Source organism: Tursiops truncatus, chromosome 6 (genome assembly GCF_011762595.2).
Source record: "Tursiops truncatus isolate mTurTru1 chromosome 6, mTurTru1.mat.Y, whole genome shotgun sequence".
Lineage (NCBI taxonomy): Eukaryota > Metazoa > Chordata > Mammalia > Artiodactyla > Delphinidae > Tursiops > Tursiops truncatus.
The window spans coordinates 3,358,640-3,371,312 of NC_047039.1; the positions used below are offsets into that span (position 1 = coordinate 3,358,640).

General features: G+C 48.4%; 1 protein-coding gene across 11 annotated transcripts in view; it reads right to left on the reverse strand.

Annotated features, from left to right (window-relative positions):
* MFAP3L (microfibril associated protein 3 like) overlaps positions 1-12,673 on the reverse strand; it is a 79,553-nt gene that overhangs the window by 35,400 nt on the left and 31,480 nt on the right. For 8 of the 11 annotated variants that reach the window (XM_073805737.1, XM_033857538.2, XM_073805739.1 and 5 more), the window contains one exon: positions 432-6,119. In XM_073805737.1, the coding sequence (XP_073661838.1) occupies positions 5,191-6,119 (929 nt within the window). In that variant the 3' untranslated portion in view covers positions 432-5,190. Of the gene's footprint in view, positions 1-431; positions 6,120-12,673 lie in introns of those variants that run through there. The other 3 variants (XR_004526860.2, XM_033857540.2, XM_033857539.2) reach the window with 1 other exon arrangement.

Here is a 12,673-nt window from a genome sequence, read left to right on the forward strand (position 1 = left end):
TCAAAGCTTTCAAAGGGCACCTCCTTAGCATATTCTTGGATTTGGTCTGGACTGGGTTCTGTCTAGGTGTTTCGTGTTGGATCTATGACTAATGCCTTCTCCCGTGGAATGTTCTGGGTAGGGGAGTTTCCTGGTCTTTGTGGATTTTCTACAATAAGCTTGATGTTACATGTTAAAAATTATTTCTTCGTATAGATAGCCATTTATAAAAAATAAATGGCTATCCTGTTTGTCAGGCCAGAGTTAGGATTTTTGAATTTGGATAAAGTTTGTAGATTCACGTAACAATTACTTCGTTTTTCCCTTTTCCCCAAGATGTGCCACAGATGCAAAAGGTAGGGGTGAGGATTGACTACAGATTTCTTACCACTGGAAAGAGTAAATCAGGCCACACTCACACAGCCTTGAGCTGGGACACGACACGCTCGGCACACCTGTGCAAATCCTTTATTAAAGCAACAACCAAAATACAGGATGGCTCACATGTTTTTTTGCTTTTTTGCTTCTGTATCAATTTAAATATTAGTCATTTGTTTACACCTTTAAATTATTCTTAAAAGGTGAACATTTATAGCTCACAAATCAACAGTTTGACATTTCCACGCAGATACATTTTTCCATCTTATTTCCTGGCTTTAACAAAGAAATTCCAGAACCAGAGGAATAGCACATCAAACGTTGAGTGCCAGCACCTTCTGTGAGCGGTGCTGGGGTGTCTGAGAGATACAATGAAGGTTTCAATTCCTCGTTAAATAAAAATAATTTATGCCAGAATATTCTTAGAACTATTTGCTTTCTGTTTTTACATTCTCTATGAGCTTCAGTTTCGACTGTGGTATTCTAAGCATTAGTCCCCTTAAAAATGACATTTCTAAAATATCTCAGTGAAAGATCATTATCACCCTCATACAACATTTTCTTGTCTAACAGACACTCAGTCCTTCAGAAAGCATAAGAAGCAATTGTTTTTTTCTATTTTTTCCCCACCACTGATTTGTTTAATTCAAACCTTGTTAATCACTGGTTTAACCCTAAGGGTCATTAGGAAGATGAACTCTGTTATCTACTAAAAGATTTTTAAATCAATAGGTGAATGTAAAAACGACTAACACCGTGAAGGTAACAGGTGCTCAAAACACGTGTGTGAATATACAATGAGATCTGCTGGCTATGTAAAGAGTACCAATGAATTAGCTTAAAAAGCAAGAACAGAAACCAGGATTATGATCTAAAAGGACTGCCAAAAGGGTACGTGAAGACAGGTACAGGGAAGTAGTCGCTGAACTGCGCTGAGTATAAATTAGAGTATCTGAAAGATAAAGGAAATGCTCCGTTTTCTTACCCAGTGAAACACTGGGAGGAAACCCCTGTTCACAGAACCACAGGGGCTGCCCTTGAAGAGTTTTAGCACTGGTACAACACTGAAATTCAACCTGCACACACAGGAGTCTGATCCGCCTTCTGAAACGGCTCGTCCACTGGCTGGGACCGGGGTTTCTAAGGCTCAGCTGGTCTGTGTTGGCTGCACTACATTTAGAGGCTGTCTGTCCAAATCTTGCAAACATTCTGTCTGCCTAACATTTTCTTCACGAGCTAAACAGCTGAACAGCTCTGAGATCACCAATAAAGAACAATCCAACCATTAGATGAGAAATGTTACCAGCCCAGTGAATAAGTTACACAGCCATCCTTCCAGCCAAGTCTTTCAATCAAGTTGCTTTCTTATCTCACATTTGCCCTTCAAAGGAAGTCTGAACAACACGGGATGTCTACAATTAAAAATGAAACACACAACGAAAAAGATAAAGAAGGGAAGGATTCCAGACTCCACTGTGTGGGAGGCCAGGCCTTTTGGCTTGGTTTTGAAAAAAGAAACGCTCACCAGCCATCATTCCGGGTGTAATGACACAGCACAATAGTGCTCAGGATGGGTAAGGACATTCAGTTACTTTCCGAGCGATTTCTATACATTATAGATGTCACATTTGGTTCCTAGAGATTTAGTCAAGTATTACTAGTTCTTTTTGTCAAGCATGATATACAAAAAGATGAGAATAGATGTGCCCTAAAAATATGAAAATATAATATATAAAACAAAACCATTATAAATTACATAGATTTGCAGTATAAAATTTTTTCCCATTTAGAATAAATACCATCCAAGTTTACAGATCATCTAAGTGAATTAAATATGCACACATATCTGAATCATTTTCAGAACTTCAAGAAAAAAAAATCGCTAGAGATATGACCAGATGACTCAGAAACCAGAAACTGCTTACTTTTGAGAATAATGACCTAAGACCCAAAGGACATGGCTTGGGATTTAGTGCTAAGCTGTTAAAACTGCCCAAATGAGTCTGACGTATGCATGTGTGCATACACACACACACACACACACACACACACACACACACGCTCACAAGCAGCCATACTTTTATGGATTTCTATGAAGCTCAACGGTTTATCTTTGAAAAATCAGCCCAAAGTCACGAGATCACCTCTGTTCCATATTCTAGCAGGAGAGCTTTCCTATTCTGTAAAGAAGCTACAGGACGAACAGGAAGAGTGTAGCCTTTCTGGACAGAGAAATCTTCGTCGTAAGCCAGCCTCCTCTTTGGTTGGCTGTTACTCTATCAAGAGCTTTCTGATGCCTTAAAGAGGGGAAAGGTTTTGAAAAATCTATATAATCTCGCCAGTCTAAAGAAGCTAAAACCAACCTGAAAACATTCTTTGGTCACACGTTTCTGCTCCTGCTCCATAAAAAAATCTGCCCGTTTTTAACTTTCTATCCCTAATCAGTGCCTAGATGGGAGAGATAGATGCCTTTTCCTGTAATTTCCACATGGAAATGTGCACATGGGTTTCGGTGGAGGGAGAACTGGACAGAATGGGAAAAAGTTCACGCAGTGTCACAAAATGAGTGTGGCTCCCTGCTGTTGCTTTGGGCGTACAGATCCATGGTAAGAATCCGCTGACCTCCATGACAAGTGGAAAATTCTAAGAGGTGGAGATAAAACTCTTCTGCAACCCCAATACAGAAAACCCTTCTCCAGAGAGTGCAAGTGGGAGGTCAAGGTTTCTCTGGACCGTTCACGACTCATTTTTTATGTGACCACCCAAGACACTCCTACCTGATGGCAATGGGTCATTTGAGGCCAAGAGGACTCTGATCCAACTGAGTCTTGTCAGACCACCTGTCACACCAGTTATCTATACATAGAGAAACCCCTGAAGCCAAACCCTCTGCCCTCAGCTACAGATTCAGATGCTTTTGCCGTGAAGGTTGGCGGCAAGAGTATCTAACCTCACGTGCCCATGTTTGCTCCCAAGACCGCTTGTCTCCTGCAAGGGGGGCCATCACAAACTTTCCCTAAAACTCTAAAATGTCTGAGCCGGATGGGATCTGGGGACCCATCAAGTCCCACCTCCGTGTTTGTCAGATGAGAAAGATTAAACCCAGGGGGGTGTCGAAGGTCACTTATCCAGATAGCGAGAGTGAGGACTAAACATCAGGTCTGCCCTCACGATCCGTGTGGCCCAGCGAACCTCCAGGGAAACCATGATGTGGCCGCGACCCTCAAGACGACTTCAAGGTTATGGCTCCCCTGCTCATAAATGGAAAGGAACTAATACCTCTCATTCTTCCACGATGACGTCTAAACTGCAGACGCTGCCCTAATGATTTTGGTTTTTGAAACCGAACCTCTTGATTTGCATCAATACTAACTTTCACCATAAAGAAGATTAGAGGAACCAGAGAGGAAAGTGAAAAATCTTTCGAGTAATTGTGGAGGAGGGCCAGGTGATTCTGTGGGAGAGGGGACCATCTAGATGGAGCTCGAGCCCGTCTGGTCTGTCCCTCTGCCAGGGAAGGAACGGAGGCCCCACCTGCCCAAAGCCTGCGGTGCTTACTGGCACCATCAGACGAGACGCTAGCCTTTGGGTGACTAGTTTTGTCGTTTCTAATAACATCATTCTGCCGCACATACAACTGCTTTCTTGTGGGACAAAATGAATTCAAGAATTCTGGCGTGAAATTTGAGGCCATCACCCGAACCTTTCACTCTCCCCTTCAAGGACGGACAAGTTAGCCCTGCAGTTCAGGGAAGTGGGCCTGGCTAGGCGATCCCACGGACCCTCACACTTGCTGCCCCAAACCAAGTGTTTGGGTCACCGGACGGCCCCTGGCGGCCCACATTCTACACCTACAGGGATTCCTCAGATGCCTCTGTCTCTGGACGCACCATGCGTTCCAGATCAAGCAGCAGCCGTGTTTGGAGGATGACGTCACTTACACGCAAAAACAGCATCTTTCATGGACAGTTTGGGTAAATTCAAGTTTACAGTCTCCCTGCCACCTCAGCTGAGCTCACCTAGAGGCTCTCAGAATCGGACAGGCAACACATTTTTATGTGGCTATTAAAGTGCTATCCTGGGCAAGGTTTTTTTTTTTTTTTTCTTTCTCAGTTTCACAACAGTAGCTTCATTGGAAACAAACAAACAAACAAAGCAATGGATGGAGACAGGCCTGGGAAATGACAAAAATCACGAGGCTGGTAACTGCTTTGGAACATCACAGATGACTTGTGGGTATCAGCCCTGACACCAAAGCCTCTGAGGTAAAAGCTTGGCGGGGGGTTCGAGGGGGTGGGGGGAGAGAAATAAGGACAAAGTGGCAAAGGGGACGAAACCAGAAGGAACGATTAGCATCCGTATCACAACGACTCGGTTATAGGGGACCGGTGAAGGGGGGTTAAAACTGAGAAGAAAGTGCAAGAGACCCACGGACGTGCAGTTGCTCTCGTAGCAGACCTATAACTTTTTAAAGGAAAAGCGCTGCAGTGTGCATTGGACAGGGCTCTTGACCTCAGAGTCTCTCACACCAAAAGGGCATCAGTGATTAAGGTATCCGGCAGAGAAGAGCCTCTGAGATTCATGCCGCGCGCACAGACACCTGCCCCAGGTCGCCGGCTCTGCACCCTGCCGCTGCTTGCATCCTCCTTCGCGGGGCGCGGTCCGGGCACACAGCATGCACGCAGGCGCTCCCTTCTGAAGGGGCCTGGCTCCTACCTACGGGACAGGCGTCTCCGGTAAGGCTTAGCGGCGAGGGCGGACTGCGTCTGGCCCTGGGGGTGGGGGGGGCGGCCCTGATTCTCGGGGTGTGCATAGCTTCTCGGGGGGGCGTTGTTAGACATGGCTTTCATAGACGACGCGGGCGTTGCTGTCGCACGCCCCGGCCGGCTCTGTGGCTTCCAGGAGACCTGGGGGCAGGACACGGTCCGGTACCTCGACAGGCGTGGGCTCCTCGGAGGTCAGCGCCGCGGACGTGACCTCGGTGGAAGGCGCCGCGGACTCGGGGGAGTGCTCGGCCGAGGGCTCGGTGTCCTCCTCGTCTCTGGCCTCGAGGGGCCCCCCGTCCCGGTCATCCGTGGGCTCCCTCCGGGCCTGGGGGTGCACGGACACCTCGATGGCAATCTGCTGGGGCTGCTCGTGCAGCGACGAGGCGTCTGAGTCAGCGGTGGGGGACTCGCTCCGCTGCAGGGCGTCGGGGATGGTGTAGACCTCGTCCCCGCTGGTGGCCTCCTGGCCCTCAGGCGCGTGGCGCACGAAGTTCTGGCCCTGCTCCTCCAGCCCTACCACCTCCATGAGCTCCTCCACGATGGTCCTGCAGTTCATGATGAGCGGGGGCAGCGGCACGCTGCGGGCCAGCTCTTCGATGTAGCGGGCGAACTCCATGGTCTTGAACTGTGTGACCTTGGCCAGCTCCAACGTCTTGGCCGACGTGATGATGGGGATGCGCTTGGCGATCTCGAAGGCCTTCTGCAGCTTCTCGGCGCCCTCTGTACGGAAGAACTCGTTGATGGCCTTCTCGGTCTTCTTCAGGTGGCTACTCATCATGCAGAGGCGGGTGATGTTGAGGGCCAGCACCACGGTGAAGGCCACCAGGCACACCACCATGTAGTACACGCCCATGTCCCCCGACGTGAAGACCACCCTCAGCGTCACCGTGTTGTTCACGGTGCCGTGGACGTTGGCTGCCACACATGTGTATCGACCTCGGTCCGTGAAGGACACCTTGGTGATGTTCAGGAGGCCGTCGTGCATCTGCCACTTTCCTGCAGGAGGAAGAGGACAGAGTCAGCCGGGCCCTCCACTCCCTGCAGCCACTGCCCCGCACGTCGCTGAGCACATCTCCCACCACCATGTCTGCCACTGCCGACAGCGCCCACGGCGAACGCCGACCTCGCCAGACGGTGACGGTGTTAGCTCGCCTAATCCTCACAACTCAGGGAGGAGCTACCAGCACTGGCCCATTTTACAGGATGGGGAAACTGAGGCACAGGTCCACTAAGCCACCTCCCCAGGGCGCCAGTTTGGAAGCAGTTGAGCTAGACGTGAACTCGAGCCCAAGAGGCTGTACTCTTAATACCAAATCATACTGTGTGATTCCACATCCTAGAGCAAAATTAGAAAAATAAACAGTATGGAAAATGCTTGCTCTTACTAGAGAATTCCTTCATGTAGCATCTGATTTTCTAGCCTGCCTGTGAGCGTGGCTCTACAGAATATATATGTTCACTGGAGAGTTTTAATACTTTTCAGAAGATAAAGTACTTTAGGATCAACATAAAAACTGGAGTAAATCAGTTGAATTGTAATTGTTCACCTGGGTTTCTCATATTTGAGATTGAAGTAGTCCTGGTATGACCTCCGTTGATGGAAACATAAATAATTAATTTTGAGAAGCTACAATGAACTACGTCACTTAAAGTTACAAGCTAATGCTGTGGATATTCAGAGGCTGGGTGTGAATAAGCAACAATTTGGTTTCGCTTTGCAAATAAATCACAGACCCATCAGGTTGAAACCAGGCCTCACACAATGGAGAACGCACACTGAAAAGCGTTGTAATAGATAAGAATTCTACCCCCCTCTGGCCTGGAAAGGATCGTTGCCCTGGGAATGAGGTTCTTAACCTGAATTAATCTTTGCTAGGGATTACTCCTTAGTCTGCCTGTGTACCCGCGGTCAGAGGACCCCAGGAAACGTGATCCTAGCTTGGCCTTCCAGGTCTTGGGTCTGAGCCTTTCTGAAAACCCTCCACCTCCCTAGACTGTCCTGTAGAGAGAGAAGGGTCCCGGCCCGGCCTCGGGGGAGTTCTGAGTAGCAGGAAGATCTTTCTGCATAAAAGCACTTGCGTCCCCAAGCAAGCCAGAGGCCTCTACTGAGAGATGCGGCAACTTAGCGCGTGGTTTCCTTTTAAGGGTGTATTATCGATTTGTATTTATTTATTTATTTATTTTTTGCGGTACGCGGGCCTCTCACTGCTGTGGCCTCTCCCGTTGCGGAGCACAGGCTCCGGACGCGCAGGCTCAGCAGCCATGGCTCACGGGCCCAGCCGCTCCGCGGCATGTGGGATCCTCCCGGACCGGGGCACGAACCCGCGTCTCCTGCATCGGCAGGCGGACTCTCAACCACTGCGCCACCAGGGAAGCCCATATCACTTTGTATTTTTTAAAAAAAGAAGAAATTTGTGAGCACCAAAGCGACCAGGGTCTCCAGGGACTGTGGGATGAGACAGCAGAGGCCCCCGTTATTCCAGGTCCTCTGCTCCAAGGACCATCCTTCGGGAGGCTGGCCGGAGCCGTGGGGGCCGTCGGGGACCTGCAGCCCCTCCTCCCGCTGGTCTGGGGAGCCTGGCAGGAAGCCTCTTGTAGATGCTGCCACATTCCTCTGCTTCCTGAAGGAACATCTGAGAAGAGTGGGTCCTGGTGTCCCCAAGTACCCTGCTTCTAATAATGCAGCCAGTGTACTTTCCCGAGAGTAGGAAACACTGGTTTGGGAAATCTAGCGCATTTCCGTCTCTTGTGAACGTATATGAACAGACCACCCTAGCGCCCGGCCTGTGAAACCTTCTCTCGTCCAGATGGGCAGAGGCAAGCCTCCCACCCTGTCCGTTCGTTCCCGAACATGAAACTTGATACTTCAGTGGCAGATTTATCCAAACAGAGAATAATCTGAGCAAGGGAAATGATCCGTTTGTGTTCTTCAAATGGGCATGTTTCATCAAACCACACTACGGCAGGCACAGAAAAAAATAACAACTCCGGTTGCCTGAAAGCTTATGATAGATGTGGAAGGTACTGGGTGCCAGAGAATTACAGACTCTACCTATAGGAGTTTCTCATACTGATTGTTGGAGAACAACAGGAAATAGGAAGGGAGCAGGTGAGAAGGTGAGGTTCTTTGTATGAGGAACAGTTAGGATCAATTTGTCCACCTCCTAACCTCCCACCCTCGCTCCCTCTGGGGAGGAATTATTATCTACAAATTCAAGGACACAGAGGAATTATCTACAAATTCAAGGACAGGGTAGGGGGAACCGGGGTGTGGAGGAAGAGCAGAAAGGAGTGCTGAACTCAGAAGGCAGGCACCTGACGGGAACAGAAACAGCTCTCTCCCCACACCTAAGCAAGGCGCTCAGCGATAACTGCACCTAATTGTGATAGAAAAGTGAAGTGTAAAAATGCAGGCCAGTTACAAGATGCCAACAATTTCCTCTACTCACTATTCAAAGGGTTTCTGAACTTGGATTTTACAGTTATCTTTAGGCATGTTTTTTTTTTTTGGTGGTACGTGGGCCTCTCACTGTTGCGGCCTCTCCCGTTGCGGAGCACAGGCTCCGGACGCGCAGGCTCACCGGCCATGGCTCACGGGCCCAGCCGCTCCGCGGCATGTGGGATCTTCCCGGGCCGGGGCACGAACCTGCATCCCCTGCATCGGCAGGCGGACTCTCAACCACTGCGCCACCAGGGAAGCCCTAGGCATGTTTTTAATCGTCTATTGATGTATATTTATCTATCCTGGACCTAAGCGATTCAAAGCAGATACCGACTCAGACACTCCAGAAGTTCCCTGTCGGACGGTCAAAACAGGCACAGTCTGGAATCAAACACAATTAGGTGACACTTGTAGTTCGTTCTGGGGAAACCGGTGAGATGTACAGTGCATAACTTATTAGTTTGGCACGTATTCTGCTTCTCAGCCCAGGGCCGTGGGTCCTTGGACGAACATCTATCATATACCTTATCCAGTAATTAACCTCGTTTGTTCCGGAAGCCCGAAGCCCAGCCATGAATCTGCGAAGTGACTATATTTGCCTAACGATAAACCACAACAATGAATCACATATGATTATCCTGAAACAGGCAGGTATCACCCCTAATAGGAGCTGTGACACTACAGTTAAATAACTGAGACCCATCTCTCTGCCAGCAAGTCCCTGTTTCGAGTCCACGACAAGGACACCAAGACATCCCTCTCTTCAGGGTTCAGTCCTTCACTGTATTTCTCTCGAAACAAACCACATGTCACATTTACTTTATGGATTAAGGTCATAGTAATGCTGCTTAGGCTTCTCAGGTACGACGAGGTAAAGGGAACGCGTGACCTGGACTAAACCTTGTTTTGCCAGATCTCAAAGCGAGTCTTGGGAAGCCAACACACACACACACACACACACACACACACACACACACACACGATGAAAGACGATTCTGGCCTCAAAGGTGATGTATGTCTGTATCATGTCCTGTCTAAAGGCTGATACATTCCTTCCTTCCCAGGAACTAAGACTCTAAATACTTCCTCTCAGCCTCAGCATGACCTTCGATTAGTGAGAAATAAAGATTTCTGCATGTTCTCCTGCTGTATGCAGCCCCGAACACTATGAACCCCACCCTGGGGGTCCTACCACATCAGCAGGGGCCCAGGCTCATGGAGAATCACAGGCAGCCGCCCCACTAGGATCGTTTCGAGAACATTCCTGGGCCACATGTTGCCTTTCTCCTTAGTCTGTAAATACCTTGTCCTGAGACCCAGCCTGGAAGGTCTGACTTCAGCCATCAGGAGGTCGAGGGAATAAAAAGGGCCCCAGTGACTGTCACAGGGACCCGAAGACCCAGCCACCTGGGGCGGGGAAGCTTGGTGCTGCAGCTCCAGGGATGATTTTAAACTGGAGTTGAGCAGGGATGTCACAACCATGTGCTGAATTCTCACTAAGCTGCATCATTTCAGCAAAAGTAAACACCTAAAATGTGAGCCGCTGACGCTGAGTCACTTCAACAGGCAATGACTTTGGAGGAAATGACTTTGGAGGAAATGCACAACTAAAAGATCCTGCATGCCGCAAGTAAGAGATCCTGCATGTCCCAGCGAAGACCTCAATGCCACAACTAAGACCCGGCGCAGCCAAATAAGTTAACCAGATATTTTTTTGTTTTTTTTAAAGGCAGATGTTGAGCCATCACTTTCTGATTCTAATACCAAAGATTCTGTGTCAAACGTTTCCCTGACAGACTGGTTCAAGATGGCCGACTAGAAGGACGTGATCTCACTCCCTCTTGCGAGAGCACCGGAATCACAACTAACTGCGGAACAATCATCGACAGGAAGACACTGGAACTCACCAAGAAAGATACCCACCATCCAAAGACAAAGGAGAAGCCACAGTGAGACGGTAGGAGGAGTGCAATGACAGTAAAATCAAATCCCATAACTGCTGGGTGGGTGACTCAGAGACTGGAGAACACTTATACCACAGAAGTCCACCCACTGGAGTGAAGGTTCTGAGCCCCACGTCAGGCTTCCCAAGCTGGGGGTCCAGGAACGGGAGGAGGAATTCCTAGAGAATCAGACTTTGAAGGCTAGTGGGATTTTCTTTTTTTTTTTTTTTTTTGCGGTACACGGGCCTCTCACTGTTGTGGCCTCTCCCGTTGCGGAGCACAGGCTCCGGACGCGCAGCCTCAGCAGCCATGGCTCACGGGCCCAGCTGCTCCGTGGCATGTGGGATCTTCCCAGACCGGGGCACGAACCCGCGTCCCCTGCATCAGCAGGCGGACTCTCAACCACTGCGCCACCAGGGAAGCCCGGCTAGTGGGATTTGATTGCAGGACTCTGACAGGACTGGGAGAAACAGAGACTCCACTCTTGGAGGGCACACACAAAGTGTACGCACTGGGACCCAGGGGAAGGAGGAGTGGCCCCATAGGAGACTAAACCAGACCTACCTGCCAGTGTTGGAGGGTCACCTGCAGAGGCAGGGGGTGGCTGTGGCTCACCGTGGGGACAAGGACACTGGCAGCAGAAGTTCTGGGAAGTACTCCTTGGCGTGAGCCCTCCCGGAGTCTGCCATTAGCCCCACCAAAGAGCCCGGAAAGGCTCCAGTGTTGGGTTGCCACGGGCCAAACAACCAACAGGGAGGGAACCCAGCCCCACGCAACAGCAGACAAGCAGATTAAAGTTTTACTGAGCTGTGCCCACCAGAGCAACACCCAGCTCTACCCACCACCAGTTCCTCCCATCAGGAAACTTGCACAAGCCTCTCAGATAGCCTCACCACCAGAGGGCAGACAGCAGAAGCAAGAACTACAACCCTGCAGCCTGTGGAATGAAAACCACATTCACAGAAAGTCAGACAAGATGAAAAGGCAGAGGGCTATGTACCAGATGAAGGAACGAGACAAACCCTAGAAAAACAACTAAATGAAGTGGAGATAGGCAACCTTCCAAAATAAGAATTCAGAAAAATGATAGTGAAGATGATACAGGACCTCGAAAAAGAATGGAGGCAAAGATTGAGAAGATGCCAGAAATGTTTAACAAAGACCTAGAAGAATTAGAGAACAAACAAGTAGAGATGAACAGTACAATAACTGAAATGAAAAATACACTAGAAGGAATCAATAGCAGAATAACTGAGGCAGAAGAACGGATAAGTGACCTGGAAGACATAATGGTGGAATTCACTGCCGTGGAACATAATAAAGAAAAAAGAATGAAAAGAAATGACGACAGGTTAAGAGACCTCTGGGACAACATTAAATGCACCAACATTCGCATTATAGGGGTCCCAGAAGGAGAAGAGAGAGAGAGGACCCAAGAAAGTATTTGAAGAGATTATAGTTGAAAACTTCCCTAACATGGGAAAGGAAATAGTCACCCAAGTCCAGGAAGCGCAGAGAGTCCCCATGCAGGATAAACCCAAGGAGAAACACGCCAAGACACACAGTAATCAAATTGGCAAAAATTAAAGACAAAGAAAAATTATTGAAAGCAACAAGGGAAAAACGACAAAAAACATACAAGGGAACTCCCATACAGTGAACAGCTGATTTCAGCAGAAACTCTACAAGCCAGAAGGGAGGGGCATGATATATTTAAAGTTATGAAAGGGAAGAACCTACAACCAAGATTACTCTACCCAGCAAGCATCTCATTCAGATAAAACGGAGAAATCAAAAGCTTTACAGACAAACAAGAGCTAAGAGAATTCAGCACCACCAAACCAGCTCTACAACAAATGCTAAAGGAACTTCTCTAAGTGGGAAACACAAGAGAAGAAAAGGAACTACAAAAACAAACCCAAAACAATTAAGAGAATGGTAATAAGAACATACATATCGATAGTTTTGGTAATACATGTTGATAATTACCTTAAATATGAATGGATTAAATGCTCCAACCAAAAGACACAGGCTTGCTGAATGGATACAAAAACAAGACCCATATATATGCTGCCTACAAAAGACGCCCTTCAGACCTAGGGACACATACAGACTGAAAGTGAGAGGAAGGAAAAAGATATTCCATGCAAGTGGGAATCAAAAGA